This window comes from Sebastes umbrosus, chromosome 11 (assembly GCF_015220745.1).
Source record: "Sebastes umbrosus isolate fSebUmb1 chromosome 11, fSebUmb1.pri, whole genome shotgun sequence".
Lineage (NCBI taxonomy): Eukaryota > Metazoa > Chordata > Actinopteri > Perciformes > Sebastidae > Sebastes > Sebastes umbrosus.
Genome location: NC_051279.1, coordinates 15,040,377 through 15,068,200, shown reverse-complemented (window position 1 = coordinate 15,068,200; position 27,824 = coordinate 15,040,377). Strand labels below are relative to the sequence as shown.

The 27,824-nt window shown below is 42.2% G+C and overlaps 1 protein-coding gene across 2 annotated transcripts; it reads right to left on the bottom strand.

Moving 5' to 3' along the window:
- Window positions 1–1,457: 1,457 nt before the first annotated feature.
- On the bottom strand, window positions 1,458–27,604 carry si:dkey-40m6.8. 2 transcript variants are annotated; one of them, XM_037783898.1, is made up of 16 exons: window positions 26,999–27,604; window positions 24,452–24,600; window positions 23,936–24,083; window positions 22,256–22,329; window positions 21,931–22,049; window positions 19,764–19,851; window positions 18,719–18,867; window positions 17,997–18,081; window positions 16,838–16,959; window positions 14,844–14,993; window positions 8,456–14,723; window positions 8,195–8,358; window positions 6,656–6,789; window positions 4,962–5,296; window positions 4,789–4,873; window positions 1,458–2,063 (listed from the first exon to the last, which is right to left on the bottom strand). In XM_037783898.1, exons 1-16 carry the CDS (start codon window positions 27,087–27,089, stop codon window positions 1,930–1,932), a joined length of 8,295 nt encoding a protein of 2,764 aa, XP_037639826.1. In that variant the 5' UTR covers window positions 27,090–27,604; the 3' UTR covers window positions 1,458–1,929. The 2 variants fall into 2 exon arrangements, with proteins under 2 accessions (XP_037639826.1, XP_037639827.1); XM_037783899.1 differs by having other exon boundaries at window positions 24,467–24,600.
- Between the last annotated feature and the right edge of the window lie 220 nt (window positions 27,605–27,824).

Sequence of the window (27,824 nt, the reverse complement as noted above, 5' to 3'; positions counted from 1 at the left end):
ACAGATAAAAAATGTGCAATGAATTTGTGATTAATTTGTTTAAATTGTCGATTGACAGCCCTAAAATCTATATTACTTAAAATCAGAACAGAAATACAGCATTTGGGTTTTATCACTGTGCTATGTTCAACAATTTTAGACACACAGTCTTGTTTTAGATATTATATTAGAAAGATTAACACTGTGGTTCAATCATTAACACTCAAGATTTGATATATATGTATATATATATATATATATATATACATATATCTACTAAGCAATCCAGTGTTTATTAAGAAATATATTACACATCGAACACTGCTCCCACCCTGGGGGGGTCACATGCAGATTGCAGATTGTGTAATTTCTTTGGTGTCTTTCCTAGCAGATTCCCCAATGTCACATTGTGTATTCCATTATTTAGTCCTGATATTAATGACCTCCTTTCTTCCTTATACCGGTTCAATCTATTAGTACATGCTTAACAACTTCTGGTTTATTACAGTGTGTGCATATGAGGTCAATACACTGCACAAACAAAGAGGTGTTATATACAGGAGATGGGTCTTCTTGGTTATAAATAGAGCGCTTTACGATTACAAAACAATACGATTTATTGTCATGAAACAGTTCAATAAGAGGTTCACATTTTGTAGTTTTTATTTCCCCTTGTTTATACATTATCCCTTGAAAACCATTCTTTAAACAATACAGGTTTTAAACCAACATTTAAACAGACTAAACAAATGGACTAGTTGGACCTCGACTGCAGGATGAAGTGTTATTAGTAGAAAATGGGGTAAATTAACAGATACACAAACAAATGGAGTTATTTACTGATGAGAGGCTTCGATTTTTCATGCTAAGCTACATTAACGGTCTTTAAACAAGGTAAAAATAATGACAAGACAGCTAAAAATCCATAGACATCGGAAAATAATGACACATTACAGGACATAGTTCCATACAGATTGGCATATATTAACAAGTAAAATTATACAAAATACTTTTTTTTAGCAATTAAGACGTTTGGGAAAATATTTTGATTTATTTGTTATGAAGATCTTAGAGAAGGTATAACCTAGATGCATTCTGTCCCAAACAAATTATAGGTAAGTTAATATATGTTAATTGCAGAAAAGCAAATAAATAAACTGATTAATAAATAAGTAAATAAATAATCAAATAAATAAAATATTGCATGGAAACTGGCTTCACATAAATAAATAAAACAATATAATAAATATATATAATATAAATTAATAACATAAGAAAAATCCTTTTTGAACTGAAAGTATAAAGAAGCATAGCTTGTTTCATTTTTCGTGCAGTCTAAGAATACATCTAAAAGTAAACAGCTCTAAAATGATATTGTATTCACTTGTATTATGATATTTGTACAAATGAGTATTCTCAAATACAGGAGTCAAGCGATTTCTGTTCCAAACTGCTGCCTACAAGAACAACTGACTGACTGCAATGAAAAACTTCTTTAATAAAGAGAGGAGAGGACTGGGATCCAAGTGTTTACATAGACGGATGAATGACTAAAGAAAGTGCATTCCCCGCACATCTGGGGAATAATACAACAGAATGAAGAAGAAAAAGAGAAGGTAAGCTGGTACACAGCAAGACTCCCACTGCATAGCTGTCAAATCTCTCCAGGCTCCTCTTCTCCTAGCATATGCTGCCTTTTCCAAAGACTTTTGTAGCTGAAGGCTATGAATAAACTCTGTAAATAGTGGCAGGCAGGAGCACAACAACCCCTGTCATACAAAATCCTGTCGCTGGTAAAACCTGGAATGTGTCCAGCTTTTAGAACGGGAGTCTCATTCTTTCAGTTGCCTCTTCAATAAAAAAATAGCCTCTGGGTGAATGGGCTGGTTGTTGGGGTTAATTCACTGGCCAGTCCGAGAGGGTTCAGCTCTAAAGGTTCCCACGATAACATCACACCAAGTGGGGGTCGTTGGCAGGGCTGACAGTGAAGCGCGATGATGTCACTGGTTTGGCCCCCACAGTGGACCTTGGTTTGATTGATAAATCCTCTTTCCTTTTCGATTCTTTGCTCTTCATGTTTGGCCCTGATGGAAAGAAAAAAAACAAAAATCAAGCACAATGTGAAGGCTCAGTCACCAGTCCGTCAGGTGCATGTGTTGAGTTGTGCTTCCCAAGCCCTGAGGAAGTGCGTCGGGCTTTGAAGCAAATTTTCATAGTGGCCAAACGGCGGTACTACAACTTCTGTGTCCGTCACGTGATGCCATTGGGCCCAAAAATAATTTTTCCCGTTAGGCTTACGTTGGGAAAGAGATGTCTGTAACTCAGCGGAATTTTTTAGGTAAATCAACTTCCCACTACGAACACTTGAAAAGCCCTAATTTAAAGCTGAAGTAGGCGAGATTGGAGCTGCACAGCATACCTAGGCTACAGTAATTATTTATTAAAATATACTAAAATTAGTAAAGTGATTTAAACCAGAATCAAATTTCCACTGTAAACTAAATAGTGAAGTTCAGGTGCAGCTTTTAAACCAACAGCAGCGCCTGAGAGTTCAGGTTCACCTGTAGAAAGTCTGACACATGTCCATGTTTTACTCCTGTGTAGGAGGGGTGGGGGCCTTTTACATATCTGAGCCAAGGGACCCGTTGTCTAATAATGCTTTCATGACTGGGACACAGGTGTCTTCAGTACAAATAGAGTAAGATACTAGCACCAAATACAAGACAGAAAATAAACTAATGATCTATATCTATTAATACAATCACACTGAAGCAATGCAGTATTGAGTTAAAAATAACTCAAAGGGAAATCAGCCTCTTCTTTCAAGACTTTGAAGTTTCAACTCTAAAAGCTACAGAAGATCATGAAAGCATCTAATTCTGGAGTTTTTGCATTTCTGTATATGTGCACACGCAGCCCGAAGGAAACTCTGAGCCCAGACTTTCATTATTCTGTGAAATGAGGTAATCAGTGTACAAGATGGAGAGGGGAAGTCAAGAGAGCAAATGAAAATGTGTTGGGAAACACAGCTTAGGCTTGCATTGTTGAGCGCAGGATTTATGTCGCCGCTCAGTTCCACATGTCACAGTGTCGAGGGGGATAATTATAGAAGATTAATTCTGGCTGCGTATTCGGGGAGGAGATGGTTGAACTGAGGGTTTTTCCATTTCGGTGGGTGGGGATGAGTTAGTGTCTGTCAGATTTTATTACGTCATTCTCCGGCTCAAGGTGGCGACTGAATACATGTATAGAAAGAAACATATTTCAGACTTATTATCTCTACAGTCTGATAAGAAGAGTCTGCAGCATGCTAGGGATTCTTTGATGTTGCACAGCGGTGCTTCGAGCAAAATGCCGGGGCTGTAGGCAAGTACAACTTAATCAAGTCCAAGTCAAGTCTAAAACCAGGTCCAGTCGAGTCCGAGTCAAGACCAAGTCCAGAGCAAATCGAGTCCGAGTCGAGATCATAATAGGCAATAGTGTCTTTCTAATGCTAATATAGTGATTAATGAGTTAGGATGGAAAGAAATAATCTATCTATAAACAATATTGATTTATCTTCTAGCATCAAACTAATCAATGCATAGAATTTAAGTTTGAGGATCATTACAGTCTAATGTTACATTCATAAACCTTGATTTTTATCTAATATTTGCTACTGACGTTTCTACCATGGGACCACCCCCAATATGCCCACAAGCAGGGACCTTTTCATTAAATTTTCATTTTCAATTTATTTATTGAGATTATTACTAATGCAAATATCATGGACAAGGAAGTAGGTGTGCTGCAGCAGCTCCTAAAACAACTATCAATTGATAAAGTTTAAACTTATTGTTAAAACTATAGTGTTTTCACATTTCTTCCAGTGGTCGTACAGAGGATTTTGCATTTCTTGCACTCATTGAACTAGAGTGTGTTCGGGGATATTTTTAGCAGCGCCGCTGTTGAACGCATATACGGGAAACACTTCTATAATCAGTCAACGTTCTGTACAACTAATCTCAAATCAGCAGCCAGGAGCAACCTGACCAGTTCTCAGTAGCCGAGCCCGACAGTCCAACAAGGCACGAGTCCAAGACAAGTGCAAGACTTCAAAAAAGTGGACTCGAGTCATGTACTACAGCTCTGCAAAATGCTAATGCGGGCATGCTAACATGCGCACACTGACAATTAATCACAAGTTTAATCATGATATGATATTAAACTGATTCTTTGGATGATACGATATTGCTGATATCACAAAGTCTGCCATGATACGATTTTGATCCAATTCAATTCAGGGACCTCCAATTGATATGAGACGATATCATATTTTTCATATACATTTAACACAATAAGTTACACTTATATCAACTCATAAAAAGCAACTAAATTATGATTTGACCATTTTAATTTCATCACTGGGTTCTTCCAGATATTTAAATGAAAAACAATCTATTTAATAAAAACAATAAAAATGTACCTCCTGTTGTTCACTATAAAGTGCCATATTTCTCATGTTTCAGTGCAAATGTTTTTTATCAGATAAGATTTTCAAAATAAAGGCATATCTTAACGATGACGATATGTTTAGATGTTTTCACTTCAATGACATTGGATCGTTGATCATTGAATCGATACATCGATCTGGTTAGTTAGTGACGATGCTAACTTGCTGATGTTAAACAGGTATAATGTTTATCATGTTCACCATCTTAGTTTAGCATGTTACCATGAATGTCTGTACAAAATTTACACCAGTTAATTAATTCTGCGTCTCATCATGAATGTGAGATGATTAGATGTTTTAAATGTTTATGCTCTTACCACGCAAATCCAACTTGGTGCTTTTGACGGACACTGGGGCTGGACTAGTGGGCGCTGAGTTGCTCAACTCATTGGTTGGAGTTTCCTGTTGAAATGAAAACAGAATAGTCAGGCCTCCTTTTATTATATAAAAAACTATCTCCAATAAATCAATTATTGATAACAGGAAATACCTGATCAAAAAGATAGATTGTGACATCATCAAAAAAGGACACATTTCGTCCTCTGTCCTTCTCTCTGTCCATCGGCTCCTTGGGTGATTTCAGCAGACTCCTCAGCCCGACACGTTTGTCCACGTCTGTTTCTGTGACAACAATCACCCTCCGGGAGCTTTCATCCTCCTGCTCGTCCTCCTCCTCATCGTCAGGGTCGCTTCCTGAGGACAGACCTCTCCGTCTTCCGATCCGATTTCCAATTGGACCGTCCCCAAATCCTCCTTTACCCGTGGGGGTGAGGGGAAGAGTCAGAGCGAGAGGAGGGAGGGCGAGAGACAGACGAGCTAGTTTTGCTGTGAAAATGAGAGTAGGGAAGAGATGTTAGATATGAGAGGAACCTGATAACAGCAGTTACCTCTTCCCCGTCAGAAAAGACTTTAAAGATTTGGATGAAAGTTTGCAGACACAGTTTGCTTAGGGGTTATTGACACCCACTATTTTTCTCTTTAGATTTAAGAGATTTATTTAATTATGCACAAGTGTTTTTCGTTTAGTTTTTTTAGTTTTCTTTGTTTGCATTGTTTTCTGTGTCCGGTTTAAAAAAAACTAAAACAATAAAAACTGTAAAAAAAAAAAAGGGGCCTAGCTTTTTCATCTTTTTCCGTATCTCTCTTCACTGTATATCACTTTTTTGCTTGCTCTATTTTGTTTGTTTCCTCTTCGAATAGTGTTTCCCACAATGCTGCCATGATCCATGATTTGGGTAAGGGGCTTAAAGGAATACTTCGGGTGTTTTAAAGTGGGGTTGTATGAGGTACTTATCAATAGTCAGTGTATTACCTACAGTAGATGGCGGTCGGTGCGTCGCTCAGTTTAGACAGTAACAGACAAGAGTTAACAGAACGAAAGCAATGTACTGCTGTGGACGGGGGCCTAAACGAAAGGCCCATCTAAAAAAATCAATTTCAGTTTAAGTGTATGCTATATTTACAATATTTTCATCATTTTACTTTGCCGTGAGAGAGCTATACAGTCTATGTTTCCAACGGGGAACTGAAGCCGTTATCTATGCTCTCGCCAAAACAAGCAGACTCCATTGAAAAACACAGTAATTTTACCTCGCAGAACACGGGAGTTGCTGACTTTAGTTAGTTCGGATACATCAAAGTCACACAATAGCACAAACAAACTAACCAATTGAGGCAGCGGTAGTCCAGTAACTCATGTATTCTGCGAGGTAAAATTTCAGGTTTTGGTGGAGTTCTGGTGGCTTTGGCGAGAGCATAGATGGATACAACGGCTTCAGTTCCCCGTCGGAAAGAGCTGTCTGACGGCAAGGTAAAGCGGTGAAAATATTCAAAATATGGCGTACACTTAAACTCCTGTTGAATTTTTTAGTTGGGCCTTTCTTTTAGGTGGCTAAAATATGTTTTGCTGCCGTCCCCATCCACAGCAGTACATTGCTTTGTGTCCGTGGAGGCACTCCTGTCTGCTTCTCGAAACTGGGGGCGTGCCGACCTTCATCTACTGTAGGTAATACACTGACTATGGATAAGTACCTCATACAAACCCACTTCAAAACACCTGAACTATCCCTTTAACATAAAGCTGTGGTTGGGCATGGGGGAACAAACTTTGACACAAATAAAATTGTAGTTTGTATTTAATAATCTCAGTATTGAATATTAGCAATACGTGCAACATGAAGGTACCTTTCATTGCCTGATTTGCAGTAGTCTGAAGCGTCTTGACCTCAGGTTGTTCAATCACAGTGAGCGGCTCAGCTTTAGTTTCATCAGACTCGGTGTGGGGCTGAATGCTGGGGGAATTTTCCAGCTCCTCTTGGCTACAACAACAACAAAACACACAAAAAAACAATAAATTAAAACATGAATATCAAAGCGTCAGTTCACCAGAATATCATTTACCCTGTGTAGTATCTAGCCATGCAGATAGTTTTGGTTTTATTTGTCCAGGTTTTGGAATACTCATGTCTTTTTCCTTTAATTTGTGGTGCTCACAGCTTTGAAAAATGACATTTAAAAAGTAGGTAGTATCCCTGTTACTCTAATCCGCAGATGGTGCTGTCAACAGTTTTCATTGGAACTACATTCTACAAAATAAATAGTCCCTTTGAAAACAGTGTGTTCTGTTAGATTATCCAGAGTAACAGGGGCACTGTCTAAAAAGATATGATTTAGAATATTTTAGATATACATTTTTAATGGTCTGCAAATGAAAACCCATTCACCCTCACTATATTGGGTTGATGGTGAACAAATATCTCAAAAGCTGGTTAAATAAAACCCAAATTTTCCATATGGCTGAATACTACTCAGTCCCTGAGGTCACGGATGAGGATTTTTTTGTGAATAACAGAAAAAAAAGAATCATCTTTCAAGACTTTGAGGGCTAATTAAGATACCACTAGAGAAAAGGGTAACACTTCGTTTTACAGGTCGACAAATTTCATGGTAATTAGGTGATAATTAAAAAGTAAGAGTAGTTCTTTGGAATTACTGCCAAATTACACCAATATTTACCTCAAAATGTATCAAAAATTACTTTGTTTGGCTGTCCTGACTTGGGACTTGACTCTGGACTTTTATTATTATTTATATATTATTTTATATCTATTATAAACATTATTTAACAATTATATTCTGCTATTTCCCAATAAGCAGTAATAAATAGCTGGTAATTTATTTAATACATTTCCAGGAAAAGAATACAAAGTTAATAGATATGCTTTATTTCCATGTCTGCTGGTAAATAGATAATAATTGGCAAATGACTTCTTCGAAATTTCTTAAAAAACCTCCCTGAATTATTACATCAGCTACCAGCTTACATTTGTGTAGACAATAAGTCACACAATGGTGAGGTTTGTGCCTGATCAGAAGTGTCTTCTATTAGTTTTGGTTTTCCACCTCCGATGAAGAGCAGCACACCGCCGCTTCTCAAGCCTAAGGGCCCTATTCTAACAATTATGTGCTATTTTAGCATATAGTTATTAAATAATGTTCATAATAAAGTAATTCTCGATAAATTTTGAGGTAAATATTGGGGTAATTTGGTAGTAATTCCAAAGAGAATTTCAAATAGGATACTTGCTAATTATCACCTAATTAACATGAAATTTGCGGACTGTTGCCAAGGAAAGTAAGAAAATATGTGAGGTTTTGTTTGTAATTTGGGTGAATCGACCCTTTAACATGAACTCAGATTTCCCAGTTCAGCCTTCTTCATACCTTTCATCCTCTTTTTGTTCTTTCACAGTGACCAGTTCGCTGCTGTTCTCTGTGATTTGTTCCCCCCAGGGCCGCAGCGTCACCGAGTCTTTAACAGTCGACCCCCAGAGCACATTTGTTTTCACATTTTCACAGAGGGAAAACTGCAGCCTCTCCTCACACACCTGGAGCAACAAAACAAAACAATAAAGTAGAAGGGTGAATAAATCCAGAGAGGCAATATAAGGAGCACTCTTACAACAAACAAAAACACATGCTCACCTGCATCATGAGACCATTCCTTGTTGTCATCTTAGAGAGAGATCCGTGGTCTTTGACATCAGATGTTTGGCCTGGTGATCTCTTCCCGTCATCCTTTTCAGAATCCAGGATCAGATGTTGTGCAGACTCTGCCAGCTCATCAGAGCTATCAGAGATCCTGTCCTCCTTTAAATCCACCCTGCTCCCCTCAGGAGTAGAGGAGCCACATGTCTCCTCACCTGCATCACTCTCGCCAACGCTGCCGCCCTTCTGCTCTGGTGTTTTCTTCAAAGACTCCAGGAGCTCCAGGTTCCCCAGGAAAAGGTCGTCCTCCTCGTCCCCAGATATGCAGCACAGTTGCTCCAGCTTTTCAAAATCCTCCAGGGGTTCCTCGTCCAAATCTTTCCACTCAGATATCAGTAATTCTGGGAGATTGTTGAGGGGAACTTGGGGTGAAGATGGGGTGGCGGATGATGTTTTCTGGAACAGATTATTATGTTCATCCTGTATTTCTATGTCGTGTGTAAGGTTGCTCTCATCGGCCAGTGTTATATGCACAGAGGGGAGGTTCAGATTGGCTGAGATCCCTTTACTCTGAGTTGTAGCAGGTGGGGATTCCTGCAGAGGTGGCTCTGCTGGGACATCTGCGTTGTGTGTTGGGGAAATATACGACTGTGTCTCAGAGCTAGCAATAAAGTCTTCTAGATTAATGTGACTAATAAACTCCTCTGCGTCTGTAACAGATGGTGGCGGGCTAGGAAAAGAGTCGTCTAAACTCTCCAATTTATCATCTTGCATATCAAGGTCTATGCTTGGTGGAGGGCTGGGAAAATCTACTGAGCTGAAATTGTCTAACGGGGGATATGACTGATCTACCTCCTCCTGCACATCAAGGTCACTGGGACAAGAGATAGGGTCGGGTGGAAGGGGCATGTCTCTGTAATCCTCTTCTTCGTCCATAATGCTTACTCTCTCTTCGATATATTGCTCAGCAAGCCATGGTCTCATTTCAGCCTCTGAATCTGCGCCTAATTCAACGTTTTCTAGGTCTGAAAAGTTCTCTTGAGGAGCTTCGGTGATGCAAATAGATATATGTGAGCTCTCTGAAGTGTGACTGAAGCAGTTCTCTAACTTAGAGCCTGTTTCTCCGTCAGCTGATGTTTGTCCCTCTATTTGGATCTCGCAGAGGGGATTCTTAGGCCATCTGTTAAAATTTTGATTTTCCTCTGTCTCCGTGGAGTCTAGCAGGCCTTCCCTGTCCCCGTCTGTCTCTGTGCATGACGAAATCTGCCTCTCTCCGTGCTCCGAGGATTCCTGCTCTGGGATTTCTATATTCTCTACTTCAGCATCTGATATTTCTTTCTTCATGTCTTTGTTCAAACCGACAATTTCTCCTAGGTTTTCAATATTTTCCTCCTGTTGTACGTCTACCACTTCGACAGCTAGTTGGTCATCGCCGTCTGCAGCGTCCCACTTTTCCTTCATGGCGAGATTACCAGCGAGTCCTTGTGTTTCATCGTTCCAGGTTTCTTCGCAGCCCTCCAAAACGGCAGGGTGCGGCTCACTTCCTGCAAGCTCATCGTTTTCTTCTGTCTCCCAAAACTCCTGACCCACGACGAGCCTCTCCCCCACCTCCCAGGCCTTGTTAGCGAACCCAGAGAAAAATTCAGATCTCAGCTCGATGTCTTGGCATCTCCTCTCTGGAGACGCCCACTGGTCATTTTCATCAGGCCACAAGCGTAAGTCCCTCGACTGTGAAAAACGGTGGCAGTCAAACTCTCCCCTAACGACACCAGATCCTGTACTTTCATCGTCCTCCTCCAGAGCGCTCCATAACTCTTTAGTCTTCACATCCAAGCCCTCGCAGGAGTCTTTATCCACATTGTTAGCAGATTGCATCTGACTCGCTGCTCCTCTCAAGGGTGACTTTTCCTTCATGGCGTTACTCAGCTCTGCGGCAGCCAGCTGTTTCTCTGTCTCCGTCGTGACCTTCTTGTCCTCGCCGCCGTCTGAGCAGCGCAGGTTTCTCAGGCCCAGCTCGTTGTGGTCCAGACCGGGCCTCTCTTCACGTCCCTCGGCCTCTTCACCGCCCTCCTCGGCCCAAGAAGGACCCGTCAGATCACTCAGTTTATCATTCCCATCATCGCTTGGCTCGACTACTGGCGGGGTTTCATCGCTGAGTGTGGCGTCACAGGTTTGAATGCCGTACAGTTTAGATAATCTTGACTCTCCGTTGTCATCTTGGGATGATGTTACAGATTCCACAGTGTCATTTCCACATTTGAGGGAGTCCACTGCAGAGAGATCGATATCCGTCTCTGTAACACTTGGGTAATCATTGTTGCTGGGCCTTAACATGCAATCCTTTGACTCGCTGTCAGCTACAGACTCGATCAAAATATTTGTCTCAGTGAGGCTCTTGGAGTGTCGATTGAAATCGTTTTCTGCAGAGTCCTGGTGTTTGTGATCTGTTATCTGAGAGATGATGCCATCTGTGTAGTGGTTGTCTATCGGATACCCACCGCTGTGTGGGAGCCCTTTCAGTGGCTCTTCATCTAATTTTGAGAACAACTTATCAATTAAGTCAACACAGTCCTTGGCCTGCGGATCATCACTCAGCAGTGTCGACTTTTTGCTCTCGTTTTGGAAAATGCCAGAATCGTCTCTCTGTGTTGACTCTAGCCCTTTGTTTAGAATATCTTGGTCATCACCGAAATGAGAAATGGTTTCTGGAGCATATTGATAAAGAGTTCTCGTTTCCTCAAACATCTCAATAGTTTCTCCAACTTCACCTTTGTTATCTGACATCTGTATGCTATTTCTTAAGGGGCTCTTTTCTCCCATCTCTCCCTCCTCCTCCATTTTTTCCTCTATCCCTGTCAGCGTTCCCCGTTCCCCTCCTCGACCGCTGCTCGGCCTGGAGGCAACAAGTCCGTCACTGCTCCTCCTGTTCAACCCGTCCCCCTCCCAGTCGCTGTCTGAGAAATAAGCTGAGTCTCGATGCGGCGTTTCATTTCCCAAAGCTCGCCACCCGCCACTTCCCACTCCTCCTCCGCCGCTTGTCCATGAGTCACTCGGTGTGAGACAGTCGGCTGAGTTAGAAGTCATAGGTGACAGGACCGAGTCGGTAGGGGTGATGAGTGAGACATCAGTGGACGGGTCCCAGTCTGGAGTGGTTGGAATGTCAGCAGGAGTGGGCGCCTTTTCGGCCATGTGACAGTGATTTTCTTGCCCGGTGTGTTGAAGTAAATTCTCTCTTTTCGTCTCGTCGTTATTTTGAGAACCCAAATTCTTCAAATCAGCTGCTGTGATGTGTTCAGAGTTGGTGTGGTACCTTTCTTTGTCATGATCATATGATGCGGTGTCTGTCTCTCCTCTCTCAGGGCTGCTGGCTTGTGGGTGTTCTTTCAATAACTCACCGTTCCCTATAACGGCAGCCTTTTGAGCATCTGTTTCATTTGTAATTAGCGATTTGCTCTCTCGCTCTAGCACAGTGTTGGATTCTTTGACGCTCTGAGTGGATTCAGAAGGAGAGATTGTTTGCTCTCCTCTGGCGGGTAAGGCAGGGCCGTCTGAACTCTCCTCCTCTTCTTTCTGACCTGCAAGTGTTTGGTTGTGCAAGAGACCATTTTTGGGCATGATTTCTGAAAACACAAACTCACCAGATTGGCAGTGGTCGGCATCGCTTTCTTCGCTGTCCTGTTTTGGAGGTTGTTTATTTGATCCTATATGAAGCACTGGGATCTCAGGTTTCATAGAAACCTTTATCTCACTCTTTTTAGCACGCTTGGTCACTTGGGCGTAGATGGCCTCGGTTTGCGCTTCATCTTTTCCTTTGTTGGCTCGTATGGAGCTATCGGACTGAAATCTGATGGTCTGAGCGGAGACGGGGTCAATGCATATGGACTCGTATTCAGGAGACAGCGGAGTAGGGGAGTAAGATGGGTCTGCTTCCTTTCTGTTTGCGGCAGCGTTTTGTCTGGATATGATTTCGGTCAGGAAGGTCTCTGCTGATTGGATCTCCTTCATGAACTCCTCCCTGGTCATTTCAGTTCTCCGAGGCTCCTTTTCAGTCTGCTGCAGGTCAGACTCCTGCTTCCCGATGGTGATCTCAGAGAGCAGAGAGCGGGATCTCCGTATACCCTTTGAATAGGCTTCCTCAGCCTCGGTGTACGAGGGAAGGCCGGGAGCACAGACATAGGGCCGCAATCTGGATCCGGAAGGATAGAGGTATTTTACTGGATCAGTTTGTGATCCTCCCTCCAGATCCGTGTCCATCCTTCCCGTGTCGATCTCTGTGAGGAAAAGATCGCTCTGGAATGATTCTTTAGTGACTGTATCGTCCTCCTCAGCTCCTGTCCTGTTGTTGCGTTTCTCCGGCCCCCATGACTGTCCTGCTGACCCCAGCTCTGTGATCAGCGACTGGGAGCGACGCATCCCTCTGTTGGGCAACACAAAGTTCCCCCATCTCTCTCCATCTCTTTTCTCCTCCTTCTCTGCCTCCCATGAAGTCTCTGTCTTGGACTCGCTAGAATCTGCCACGCTAGATATCTCCGTCAGAAACAGATGCATGGGTGATTTCTTGGCAGCGGCCACACGTTCTGCATGAAGTTCGGCGTCTTCCCTCCAAATGGCAGGCAGGATGGTGTCAAGGCGTGACTGAGTCCTTTTCATTCCCCTGGAGAAGAGCTCGGCACAGCCCGGGTCTGCGTCTTCAGATAGGCTGGAGTGAGTGACAGTGGTGGGTCTCTCAGGGGACATGAAGGGAGAGTCATCCTCATCGGAGTAGGTGGGACTGGATGAAGACTGTCTGTCCATCTGGGGGTGTGTGGGCTGAGGGCGGGGTAAATTGCGATAAATTGGGCGCAATGGATTTTCTCGACGAATGGGAGAGTCAAAGTCTTTTGCACGAGAATGAGAAGACTCCCTGGAGTTGTGCAATGACGCTAAGTGCCTGCTGCCACCCTCTCTATCAGACAAGTCACAGGATAGTGGGTCTCTACTGGATCTCTGCATCTGTGGCTTGCTGTATCGTGAATAAGTCTCTGCTGTGTTGTAGCTGGGGCAGCTTCTCTGTGGTTTGGAGTGGGGAGGGAGGGGCGGGGGACACATTTGAGGAGGTACGGGGTAAATTGGATGGCTCGATGGGGGGAGGGAGGGGGAGAGGGACGGGGACGGGGGTAGAGTCTGTCGGGACCTATGGAGCCCCAGGTGATCATATGTAGAAGGTGGACAGCTGCTCATGTGATGGGGGTCTGTTTCGATTTTTCCACCGATGGTGTAGTGAGGCAGTCCTCTGTAACCGTGTGGAGGGGCGGGGAGGGGGCGCGAGTGAAGGTGGTTGGCTGACGACATGGACATAGAGCGAGGCTTGGGAGGAAGGACCGGGGCTTGAGAGCTCATGGAGGATTTTCTATCTGTATCGCTACTCCTTCTCCTGTCCTCTTCATCATCGTCTCCTAAATCGACGACTGAAAAGTCAGTCACTCTGCTCGAAGTGTCTCTGAATTCAGCCACACCCATGTTGGGCACCTGGAGTTGAACCTCGCTTGATCTGACAGTCTGGAGGCCCTTTCCACATTTGTCAGAAGAACAATAAGGGACTCGCTCTTTTCCCAGCATTCCACTGCGGATCTCCACCAACTCCATATCTCCAGGGCAGATTGAATCAGAGCGGAAAGAGGACTTCCCTTTGAGAGTTGGCGACTTGTCCTGGGGAGTGTGTTCCTCTAACCTGATGTAGTACTCGCTGGCGAGGGAGGGGCTGCGGGCGCTTATCACTGGGACCACAGTGGGAGTGTCCAAAGACTGTCTGTGGTTATTGTTCACAGTCGGGATCGGCTGAGGTGGAGGGAGAGGTTTGTACCCTCGTCTGGCGTGAGCCTTTTCCCAGAAATACTCAAAGTTCAAGCCTTTGCTGGTTTCAGTGACTGTCAGGATGTCATCCAGTTCAGACGAGGACGGGGTGATACAGTTCCCCACAGGGTCCAGCAGGGGGTAGGAGTTGTCTCTGTCATCCCTGCCGTACTCTCTCTCCCTTTGCCGCTCGTTTGCAGCAGTCTGGAAGGCAGGTGGACGGAGTAAGTCCCAGCGTCTTTCAAACGACTCCTCGCTCTCCCCTCTCCTTCCCCTGCCCTCCTCATACTCCTCATCCTCTTCATCTTCTTCCCCGACACTCCCCCTCGCCATTCCCCGCTCAGCGGCCAGGAGGGAGGAGAGGAGGAGGAATATCTCTGCTACAGAGGGGCGTTGAGATGGAGGTAGCCAGCAGGACTGCATGATCTCATACCTGAGGACAAGAGAGAAAAACAGAGGGATTAAGTTCGGTGAGACAGAATGAGGGCATTATCACTCTCCATTAACATAATCATCATTTCTGCACTACTCCACTTAGCGGATGAGTACTGACCAGTAGTCTGCATGGGAGAGTTTGAGTCTGGGCTGTGCCAGGGTGATCTGTCTCTCCCTAATGACGAAGGTCAGCACCTCTTCGTCGCTCAGGTGTCTGTGGGGCTGAGAGCCAAATTCAAACAGCTCCCATATAACCACCCCCAAGGACCTGGAGGGAAAAGAAGATGTAGAGACAGTGAGAGACAGATCTTCACACACCTCTTTGTTATATAATGCTTTTACAGCAGCACCTTGTTTTATACAGAGCTCTGACTTAAAAGAGAGGCAGAATAAGAAAAAACAGGTGAAAACATGCTTTGTTGGTTATATTATTAGAGGAGAGGAATAAGAAATCTTATCCAGTCATTTCTTCCATGAGAGCAAAGAGTACTCTTCCTCTACTTGTGTGTTTTGTTCCAAGAGTGTTTTCTTGTTGGCTCATTCAACAAAACACATTAAAGTGGAGTTGTAATATCGGAGACTGAGGGTTCAGTCCAGCTTGTTCTTCAATCACTCCCTCTGATATTACTGGGCCTGGCAATGGCGCTAAAACTGCTGACACACTGATGGACTTCCAAACTCTACTTCAGCAAAATTGAGGTCACACTGACCGTTAAAGGTAGACTTATAAGTATTTGTGGTGAAAACAAAAAAACAGCAGCTCCCTTTGTGTCTTTACTTTCATTCAGCTTCAATTAAAGATTCAAAGAGTTTGAGATTTTGGGCCAAATCAAAGCTCTAACGGAGACTACAAACAAGACGCTACAAAGAGCATTTCAGATTATCTGCATATTCAGAACATCTCAGCCTCAAAATGATTTCAACGGCACAGACATTAAGAGGTTTGAGGTTTACTTTGTTTTCCTCAGAGAACAAGCATTTAGTTGTATCAGCTGTTGGTCTTTCATGGTCTGATACTGGTTTAATAAGTGAATAAGGAAACCAATGCTATGAGACCAATGGAGATTAGTATACAAATGTATATACAATATACACCACTTCATATGAAGATCTATACAATCTAATGCAATCCAGTACAACAGATCTGCCACGTATCCTTTACAATGCACGGCAGCTGGATTCTCGTGGTGTCATGAGATCACACGAGAATCGCAGGCTCACATATCACACAAAAATCCATCTTGTCAAGCTTCAAGTAACGTGTTTGTGTCCAAACAGTTTCCAATGACGGCTTCCCAGATGGTTCTCTGTAACAAACCATCTGGCACATCAGGTTACCATATTCTACCTTTACAAAGCTTATATCGGCCAGTCTTTGTTAACATTTTCAAGAGGTGTTAATTCAACGATATGTTGTAGTTAGTGGTGGTGTCATACTGGGCTGCATTATGTTGAAATGTGTTTCTAAAATGTTTGCCCTCTCATGTTGGTAAATGGGGTGAGTAAAACATTAGAAACACCTCTCAATGTAATGCAGCCCAGTTCAACAACTTCAATAATAAACATATAGTTCAATTAATACCTCTCTGACAGTGTCATCATCATCATTATTTTTGCAAAGGTAAAATTTAGGGCTGGTCTTGACCAATGAAATTCGTAGTTGACTAACACTCATACGATTTTGTCGACTAGTTGATTTAATCAACAGATCTGTGAAACTGAGTTTCTCCACAAAGAATCACACAAAAGCACCACTTTAAATCTTGTGTTTACCAGAGATGTGCTCATAAGTATCTTGGAAATAAGTCATTCAGCATGAAAAAAGCATAAAAAACAACTAATCGACTAAAAAAATCTTAATCGACTAAGAGCGAAACGACCGATTAGTCGACTAATCCACTAAGAGGGGACAGCCCTAATAGAAGTTATTGCTCAGCTGTTATATTGGATTGTTTTTGATTTTACAATTGTACCTAATAAAGTGTCTGCTGAGTGAATACCACCAAATACCTGATAGACGAGCATGATCATAGCATTACCTACATGAACTGACCATGACCAGCCTGGTTACTTACACTCTATATAAGCAGCTGTGACCGCTCTAAAACCTACCACAAGTTGCTGGTCTTGGTTTGGTCAGTAACGATGAGGGATCCTCTGTACTCCTCCAGCAGCTCAGGAGCAATCCAGCGCAGTGGGATCCAGAGCTTGTCTGGAGTTAGGTAATAGTCCTCCTTCACAAAGACAAGAATTATTTTTATACTGAAGAAAAATGTAATTATTTACATGACAAGACAAAGGCTTTGGGGTTCCTAAAATTAAGGGGAGACACCCCAAGCAAAAACATACACTGGTCAAATTTGAGATTTTGAGCTATTTTGCTTCCATAGCATGTCTTCTTTCAGTCTAGTGGAAAGAAAACATCCAAAATACACATCCAGGTGTTTATTTTACTACACTGTCTATTTGCATCTGTAGATTTCTCCTAAATTCATCCAGAGTTTACATTAGATAATGCCTCATTTGCATATTTAAACATAACATTTCAGAAAACTTGTAATACAAAAAATAATTGTCTTAATGTAAGTAACCAACTGGGGAAGTTTCAAGGTGATATATATTAGTTAAGTTTTTAACCCTATTCATATGTAGTGTCCTACAATCCATATCTTTAAAGACTGTTTTCTCAAAATGAGGTTTCTCTCAGACTCTGAGCCAGAAATCTCCACTTCAGTAACACTAACAAACACCAAACTTTCCTGTTTCATTCCTCTCTATATTCTGAAAGTTTTCTCAGAGGGATTTGTTCATATATCATTCGTAGCCTGATTTATAGAACATTTCATTCCTAAAAACATGGCAAAAACTGTTTTTTTTTTTATAGCTTTTGACAGTATTTTCTGATTTAGGGGGTGATAAAAAATTCCTCTGTAAAAACCTTTGACTCTAATATGTCAACAAAATGAAACAAGAATTTTGAACCTGGTATGTTCACATTTCTGTTCTGGAAATGCATACAAATTAGCACATATTTAATAAGATAATGCCTCATTTGCATATTTAACCATACATTTTCAGACAATTTGTAATACAAAAAATTGTTGTATTAGCAATTAATTAATGTAAGACATCTGGGGAGTTTTTACCCTATTCATCTGTAGTGTCTCCCCTTAAAAATCTAGGATTAAAAAATCTGGTAGCCTACATGGATAGATCATGAACTTAAGTTATGGTTTATTTTTCAGACAAATACAAGCAGAGATCCACGTACCTTATAATGGTTGTGTGAAAGGCCATAGTCGCCTATCCGAACAGTGAGGTCTGAGTTCAGCAGGCAGTTTCTTAAAGCCAGATCACTGCAGAGAGTAGAACAATCAGCCACATTGAACAGGGATACACAGTGTGTCTATCTATCTGAGAGATATAATCTTGTTTAAAGACTTGAGTCCTGATAATGTACAGAGGTGAAGTCATGACTGACCAACACGTTCTCATACCAACTCCTCACATACCGCCGCTTTGTCCTGCACCCTTGGGGTCACTTTATTTTCAGCTTCAAAACCACTATAGTTATCTTTGGCGTCACTTTAGGATTAAACAATAAAACCACTACAGTTAGGTTTAGGAAATAAATACGTGGTTGGGCTTACGTTAGCGTGTGAACACGGGATACAAATGAACAGCTGATTCTAACGTGATGCGAGGGACACAAACAGCGGTCTCCAGGCTGAAAGCCTTGTGTTTGTTGGATGCTATACACCTCCCGTCCCGCCCGCCCACTGTGTCTCTTTCGCTCTTTAAACTACGTCACCACACTCCCGGCACACTTTCTCGAAGTGTTTACTGTTGATGGGTTTATGTTGTAGTTAATGGAACGCTGTGTGTGTTTCATTCCGGCGCTAAGGGGTGCCCAGTGCGGTGGTACCGAATGCCGATGGCCGTGACAGAGCCTCGGTATTTGACGCCCTGGGAATGAGAACGGGCTAGACTGACCTGTGGATGTAGTTGTTTTCATGGAGATGCAGCAGACCGGAGGTGATCTCAAAAGCCATTCTCTGGATAGTAAAGAGATCCCGAGTCGGCAGGTCAGGGGTCATCCCATCTGACCTGCGCTGGGCTTTCAGATACCTCTTCAGGTCACCCTAGTTGAACATCACAACAATAACACAAGCAGTGAATTACATGCAGACTTAAGTAGAAAATTAGTTAATGCCAGTTCGGCCATAAGTGTGCATGCCAAGTGCTTGTGCCCTTCTCTTAAAACAGAGATAAAACTTGCAGGCAGCACCGTTTAGGCAAAGAGAATATTTGTGACTTCTGCAGTAAATACGTCCCTTTTTTAGGTGTTTTCCATCACAGAGCCTCTAAAGCTGCAGGGGAATTGGTAATGAGCTGGCAGCCTTTGTATTAGTCATTTGAGCTTCAGGAAGGGCAAGGAAATAAATTGAGGACTATATAAAAAGGATGGAAAATATCCATGAGGAAAGGACAATAGGAGACTTTATCAAACAGGATAATAGCAGCAGCCTATAAGGCCTCCAGTGTTTCTCTCGCTGTGTTGCTGTAATTGATCTGTTTGTGTCTCTGAGAGTCCACTCATATGGTTTTCTTAATCAGTCAGTGATTAAGCCGGCTGAAGGAAAACAAATCGAGTGACACCGGAGCATCTATAATTCTAATAGTTTATCACTCCTGCAGCAAATAATATGCAGAACTACGCACATAAAAATATATTAAAACAAGGAGTAGATGAAGTAAAGCTTGTGAAAATAACCCAAACATTTAATGCAACTACAACATAAATGAAAAACTGCTACAAAGGTGGAACATAATTGCTTTCATGCTGATTAACAGCATGTCAGTAATAAAAGCAGTATGGTAATTATCACTTTTTTTTGAGTTTCAGAGCAAAGTGAGACAATAACACAGCTCCAAAGATGCCAGATTATTTGTGCACAAATTGTAGATGTAAAAAAACTAATTCAACAAAGTGATTACAAAATGATACGTACTACGTTATTAGTCACTTTGTACTCACCAGCTGACAGAACTCCATAACCAGGAGGAAGGGGATGTTCTCACTGCACTGCCCCATACACTGAAGGATGTTGGGATGTTTCAGGCTCCTGAAGGGAGAAAGAGAAACCACAGAGATGAACACACAGATTACAGGACAGTTAAAGACAAACAGTATTACAAGATAAATTACAGTAGTAGCTAGAACTAGATAGCTAGCTTGAGATAGATAGATAGATAGATATATATATAGATAGATAGATAGATAGATAGATAGATAGATAGATAGATAGATAGATAGTTAGATAGATATAGATACATAGATAGATAGATAGATAGATAGATAGATACATAGATAGATAGATAGATAGATAGATAGATAGATAGATAGATAGATAGATAGATAGATGGTAATGAGCTGGCAGCCCTTGAATCACACAGCCAAAAGTAGAGAGAGAGAAAAAGGAGAGGCACTTGTGTGAGGCACTGCAGCAAAGCCAAATGAAGTGCAGTGAGTGAAAGTTGGAAAATGGAAATAAAGCATATTGGTGTTTTGTGTGTGTGTGCTTGTTGCTTGTTGTTGTGTAGGTGTGTTTACATCAGACACACGAACGATAACAGGACAAGGGGAGGGTTTGTGCCTCAGCCAGAGCAAAAGAAACCGGAGACGTAAACATCAGTGTGTGAAAATGACTCCTGGTAGGTGTATATTTGTGTGTGTATGTGTGTGTGTAGGGATGGCGGTGGCTGTTGTGGGTTTTGCCCAGAGATAGGAATAGAGAAAAAGAACAGACAGCCGTGTCCTTGGATGCTTCCTGTGTGTGTGTGTGTGTGTGTGTGTGTGTGTTAAAGAGAGAGAAGGACAGCCAAAAGGCTACTCAGCTTCTCAGTCAAACATTAAATAGGTCGGCTCAGTGCTCGCCTTCGAGAGCAAGTTTTATTACCATCTACCTGCAGTAACATTAGCTATCTGAGTACACAGCTAAACATTAAAACACTATTTTATAGTGTAAACAGGTACAACTCAAGCCAGATATATTATTGCTCCTTTTATGAATGATTGAAGTGAATTAATAATCAATATAATGCACCCTTTAATCAACTAAATACACTCAGGTTATGCCAATACAGCCTCATGTTAGATTTTGTATAGAGTGGACTTCAGTCTTTTCAATGACTAGAAAACTCTTCTCTGCTTGTGCTGCTGTTATGCCACGTTTACTATTAACAACTGTGGCCACAGTGGTTGTTGTTAAGGAAAAGTTACACACTGTGTGTTCCAATACCCATACTATCATACTATCATACTATTTAGTATGCCAGAAAAAGATTTAGTATGTCCCAATACATACTGGCTTCGTCCAAAATCGCATACTATACACTACATACTCAATATGTGTACTATCGTTCAACATACTTTTGTGTGAATAAACAGTAGTATGCATCTTTTCGGACGCACTGAACTGTAATTTACGTCGTCACTTCCTGAGAGCCTCCTTGTCGGTTGGAGACGTGTAACCATGGTAACCCGTGCCAAACTCATGTGACTAAAACGACGGTTTGTGAGAATCAAAGTCTGCATTCATTTAAAGTATATGTTACGCCTAGCAAAGTGAAATGTTATACTTACAGTTAAATTGAAGCGTTATTGATGTTACAGAGCTGTCACTTAACATCTGTTATGAATGTGGTCGTCAATACCGCATTGCATTGTGGGATATTTATGCCGCGGTAGTGCCACGCGTTGCATACAATAATATTTCACCAGAAATAGTATGCAATTAATGTACTATTGGTTTCATACTAAGGTTTTGGACATACTAAAATATCTCACATACTGTTTTAGCGTACTTAATAGTATGTTAGTATGGAATTTTGGACGCAAAAATACCGCCAAAAATACCAGGATGTCCTACTACATTCAGTCGTATTTTGAAGTAGACTATGCAAGCTAGCGCGCTTTTCTGGCTATTCTGACCCAGAATCCTCGGATATATCTAGCAAGATGTTCAAGGTGCAATGTTATGACGAAGTAGTATGTCCCAATTGTATGCATATTGCATGCAACAGTACGTACTTTGTAAGGGCAGCTGCAGTGCATGCTAAAAGTAAAAAGAAAAAGTATGCAGTTTGGAACGTAGCCATATTGCCTCCAAAATGGCTACCAGAGTTTCATCAGTTTCTCCCACCTGTACGGCTCAGACTCTGCCAAGAACTTCCTCTGCTCCAGAGGGCTGGCACTGACACGCAGCTCCTTCACCACGACCTGAGAGGAGCTGCATTCACACAGCACTTCAGCCAGGATCACCTAGGAGAGATCGATGGGCAATAACATGGGAGGGTGCCCGGGAGAAGCAGAGCAGCAGTAAAAGAACTATTTTGAGTTAAGACTCCCTATCTGGTCGGTGGCCAGTATTAAATATAACAGAGCAGAGCCAAGAAAAAATCAATGACGTGGGTCATATTTTACATGATAACACAATGATATGTGAATGTGAGAGACGATCATCTTACCTTTCCAAACCAGCCATTCCCTATCTCCTGAAGATAGTTTAAAGTGTGTCTTTTGAAGCACTTAGACTTGCAGTCTGTAAAAAAAGACGAGACATAAAAAAAGATCAGGGTCACACACATCTGCTTTTGATGATGTTTTGATATAATATCTCAGAACAGGAGCAAAAATCACTTTTAAAAACTGATACACTCAGGAAAATACATTATTTACAGTATTTTCAGCCATTACCAAAACATTAAAGATCCCCTCCAGACATGTTTTAAGACATATAAAAAACTCTGCTTTGAATAATAATTTGCATCTGATATTGTTTTTCTACAAAACGCTCAAATACCCACTTAAAAATGATTAGAATTGATATATACTCCTTTTTCTTCATTCTCTGGGCTACTGTAGAAACATGGTGGCCGGCTCCGTGGAGAGAGGACCCGCTCCGTATGGAGATATAAACGGCTCATTCTAAATGATGGTCGGCTGTCAGACACTTTGGGGCCGTCAGTGAGCGTCCGTCGGCCTAGTTTTTTCAGTGTGTCTCGTATTATCGGCTCTAGTCTGTCCGAGGTTTTTCGGACGATTCAGCTTTTTGAATCGGTGGTGCCCGTCGGTGAGAGAAATCACTCTGATTGGCTGTTCAGCTTAAACGAATCAGTGCACAAGAAGAGAAATGAAAGTGAGGAAAGCACGAGTAAAGTCCTAAAAAAAAAAAAAAACAGAGAACTCTTCTCATTTTTTATCTTCATCTCATCTGATCGTTCCAATACACGGATATTTTCACATCGACATGGCCATCTGGAATGAAGCTAAGCGGTGAGTGATGTGAAAACGGCATGCGCTGCTTTGTTTCATGTACGCATCATAACAACAGCTTGTAACAACAGCCATCCTCTGTCTTCTGGTTTCCCTTTTTGAATGACGAATACAGACTACCACCGCCTGCTGGTGTGGAGAGTTATTTCATCTCACGCAGGCACAGAACGTCCGTGCTAACTGTCCGTTGGCTGTAGTTTTAGCAGTGTGCTCGGGTGCAACTTGTCGGCCAAAACAAAGGCGACGTGAGGCGACGCAACAGACGGCCTTCATCGGCGATAGTTCTCTCATGTCGGGTTGGTGTGTCCCCAGCTTTAGGTTACAAAAACACAATGATTCTTAGTTTCAGGTGAATATATACTAAAGAAAACATACTTATTAATATTATATTCAATTTCTGCCAATAGATTCCTCTAAATGTTACACTCTGGTCCTTTAAACTCAGATTTGAGTTGAGCACATGTGAAATGTGAAAACAGACTTCTAATGCACATACATTATTCTGCACAGCAAAGTAACAATAAGCAAAGCACATTTTTGAGTTTAGGGGGAACAATACCCTTCCTGAGACAAAAGTTCATAAGGTGTGCTGACACCATCCCTGCCTGTGGCCAAATGTCCAACTTGGCGTGCTCATACGAGGCACTGATGCAGAATTTTCTCAGATCACAGTTTCCACTTCATTGAACTTCAGCGGGGAGTTCAATGCTACCAGTTGTACACTCAGTTTGAGACCTTTAATGGATCCGCATCAGTGACTCAGGCAACAGACCATGAGGGAGTTTAGAGCAGGACAGTACTTCAGCTTCAAGTTGAGGGGGTTTGTGCTCAAATGAGAGTCAGAGAACAGGAGAGTTGTTTGAGGTTGTTACCTGCTCCGTCCTGCAGGGCGGGGCAGCTGGGCCTCTCTCTGATGGGCAAGGTGTAGACCTCAGGGAGGGATTGACATGACGACAGGCTGTCCTCCTGGATGGGACTGGAGCCTCCAGAGCACTCCTCCCCGTCTGCATTGTCAAACTCCTGGTTGAGCCGCAACAGCAAAGAAAAATCACAATAGTGGTATAATCAAAAATATATAATAAGCTGTAGTCTGTCACTTAATAAAAATAGGGGTTGGATTTAGCAGAAACCAACAAGGGCAGACAATGAGAGAGCAGCCACTCTGAACTAATGACACCCTGTCTGCCAGCTCAACAACACTGTCAGGTCAAAGATTAGACTGAGAGATGGTTATTGACCATTTCTACTTCATTAAGTTTGAATTATTGAGTCCTGTTAGCATTTCCATACCGAATCCTCCTGCAGTTTATCAAGTCAAGCTTAAATAAAAACCATACCGGCATGCACAAAAGGTGTGACAAGCAGAGAGAGGTGAATAGATCTCTTACATGTTGAAGACTTACATTGAACCCCACTCCTCCTCTCTTACAGCACAGGCAGGTCAGGAGCAGCAGGACGAAAGAGACGAGCCCAGAGCAAGAGATGAGGATGACGACGTAGGGTGGAGGAGAGAGGGACGCAGCCCTGGTCTGAGAAACTGAGAGGAAGACAGGAAGAAGAAAATACAAAGGGAGGAGAGGATTTAACACAGACATATAAGGGGTTCACACTGTTAGGTTTGAGTCAGTGAGAAGGAAAAGAGAGACTTCACTGAATCAGAAAAGTGTGAAATCTTGTTACACAGGTGTTTTGTTTAGAGGGAAACCATTGGAGCGTTTTCTTAGCGGCAGGTTTGGGGAAACAGTGGAGAACCCCAATGGACAGCTTGCATCAGGGATTTGGGGGGAAAAAAGCAGGAAAAGAAAGTTGAAGATAAAAAAAAACGATTGTCTGACTCAGTAAAAACAAAATAGAGACTGGAATTAAAGTCTGAAAGTGGGATAATATACCATTCCAGTAAGGAAAAAAGCACGGGGGGAAATGGGAAATATCAGAAATGGCATTCCACTCAGGAAACACAGTTAAGAAGCAGGGGAGGGGTGGCTGGTTGTCATTTAGGTAACAAGGAGCGCTAATTGGGAAGGGTTGGAAACTGGAAAAGAATTACTCAAATCAGGAAGGTTTACTACTCAGGTGAGAGAGGGAGGGATCGGGACATTTTGATATTTGTACCTCAACGTAGTCGATTGTGGGAAGTGAACCATCTGTAGAAAAGAAAAGGGGCAGGGCAGGGTGGTTAAATACCCTCCAGGAGTTATCTATAGGTTGCACTTAAATACTGTAGCCAAAACATGATATCACTTATGAGAGATGACAAGAGAGAGGAACAATGACACCTTGAAACAGTTAGAAGGTGTCCAACTCCTGCAGTGAAGGACTTGTATATTAAATATAAACATTAATATTCAAACCATACCTCAGCCTATCTTGTCTAACTCTCTGCAAACAAAGCAGCATTTTAGGCATTATATTACACAACAGTAGCAAGGTAGTTAGTAGGAAATTCACGTGTACTCTCCAAACAAAGCCGTATTCACTGATATTACACACATTTTAAATTGTTAACACTACAAAAAAAAGCTATATCACAATGTCAAATACCTTTAAGCATGTGAAATTATAAAATGCATTAGGGAAAATAATAATAATAACCCAGGGGGTTACATAAACAATGATACCTTGAAATGTATGATTTAGTCTGTGCTGTCTCAAAATATCCCAAATTCATTCTCTGTCCCTCATACAAATCCAAAAATACATCCATTCACAGGGTCATGATATTGTAAACACGGCATACATAAATTTCAAAGTATATTTAATAATTTACCAACTTAATAAATATTGTAAAAAGAGGACCAGCATTCCACTAGAAATCTAAGACGTGAAGTTTGTTTTATTTGCAAGATAAATATGCAGACCTCTTTTCAATTTACACTTTCAGCACCTCTTGTTTTCTTGTGTTTTTCTTGTTTGCAAAAAACTTACAACACAGACAGAAACAGGAGGATTTCACTTGTTTCATACATCCTGCGCAAAGGTAAGCAAAGATGTGTTCAGCATATAAAACCACCTTCATATCAAATCTGGTGAATGGTCCAATCTGTTGCTAATTAAAAACCAAATTGGTACTCTGGATTCCAATAAATTGTAGATAATCAGTACATGAGTTTTAGCCCATGAAACAGAGAAATGCAGCTAAATGTTGATGAGTGCACCTGCAAAATAGGGGCTAAATATGAAAACTAAATGACTCTTTTGGCAGCATGGTCCTCTAAAAAACATGCACAAACATAATAACTGGTGGCTCCAATCCTGATGCACAATTCCTGTGCAGTGCTATTCTTTCATCTTTCCCTAGACAGATGTCCAGACAGACACTGCATATAAATAGGAACCTAACACACACACAGGGCCTTCTCCAGCAGCAGCACCACAGTGCCAGCAGCAGCTCTTATCAAAACAATACAATACAATGACTGCACACATTACACAAACACAACACTGCCAGATCTTTGGGGAGGGGGGAGAAAAGGGCATATTCAGATTGAGAAAAATAAAGATGCCAATAGGGTTAAATAACGTGCAGTGCCAAAGCGCTGGCTATTTATAGACTGGATATTTAGACGGTTTTTAGCCTGCTATTCATACAGTATATGCTGTTTTTTTAAATGCCATCGATGTGAGGAGGCCCGAGACCAAAACACCCCCCCTCCTCCATCCCTAATATTTTCATCACTGCATGCAAATATGGTACCCTACCCATCACCACCACCACATCATGCAGCCTCCTGTTCTCATTAAGTCAGCCACGTATGCTGCTGCAATTTTGCATTATGTCTGATAATAATGTAGAGAGAGGCCTTTTCATAACTGAGTCTAGTGATGCTGGAGAAAGGAGGAGAGAAAGGGGGGCTCTCTCTCCTCCTTTCTCCAGCATCACTGATTTTCATCCCCCCATCACCATCCTCAATCCTCCATCCTCCGACTCCTCTCACCTTCTCTCTGCGGGGCTCCGAGCGCTCTCTCCGGGCTGAAGTACGACATGGTCCCCGCCAGCGCCACCATCACCCAGCAGTGTGGCCGCATCGTCGCCGCGTCCGGAGCAACAACAACAACAACACAACCATCCGAGCGACGCCGCCGGCTGTCGGTGGTGTCGGTGTCGGTGTCGGTGTCCTCCTCCTCTCTCCCGTCACCGTCACCGTCACCCCCGCCACGGTCTGGTCTGCTCCGTCTCTCCGGTGCTCAGAGACGCTGTCTGTGTGTCTCCCCTCCTCCTCCTCCTCCTCGGCTGCTTTTCTCCCAATAATAAAGAAGCGTCTCCTCTCCTTCCTTGTTGTGCTCTCTCCTCCTCCTCTTCCTCCTCCTCCTCCTCCTCTAATCCGCAATTAAACACGGTGTGCTCGCTGCTCCATTGTGCATCCTCAGTCCATTACTGCTGCTCTGCCTCCGTCTGTCTGTCTGTCTGTCTGTCTGTCTGTGAGGAGCTCTGATGAAAACAACCACCAGATATCCCTCTCCCTATATATATACATGCAGCCTCTCTCTCTCTCTATATATATATATATATTTCTTTCTCCCTCTATCTCTCAGTGTTGTCTGTGTTTTTCTCCTCCGCCAGCCTACACTGTAAAAAAAACCCTGTTTTTTTACAGGTTTTTTTTCAAGGAATTTTACATTTTTTGTCTGTATTTCAAAATGACAGAAAAAAATGTAAAAATTACTTGTTTCATTTGTGATTTATATATAAATGGTCTTAGATTTACAGTATTTTTTGTAATCACAATCGTAATGATCTGTATTTAAGCTTTTCTTTATCAT

Coding starts and splice junctions, on each gene's coding strand:
- si:dkey-40m6.8 (XM_037783898.1), bottom strand. CDS start 27,089: ATGCGGCCACACTGCTGGGTGATGGTGGCGCTGGCGGGGACCATGTCG. Junction 14,724..14,843: donor CTCTCCCATGCAGACTACTG/GTCAGTACTCAT, acceptor TCTTGTCCTCAG/GTATGAGATCATGCAGTCCT. Junction 8,359..8,455: donor GGAATGGTCTCATGATGCAG/GTGAGCATGTGT, acceptor TTGTTGCTCCAG/GTGTGTGAGGAGAGGCTGCA.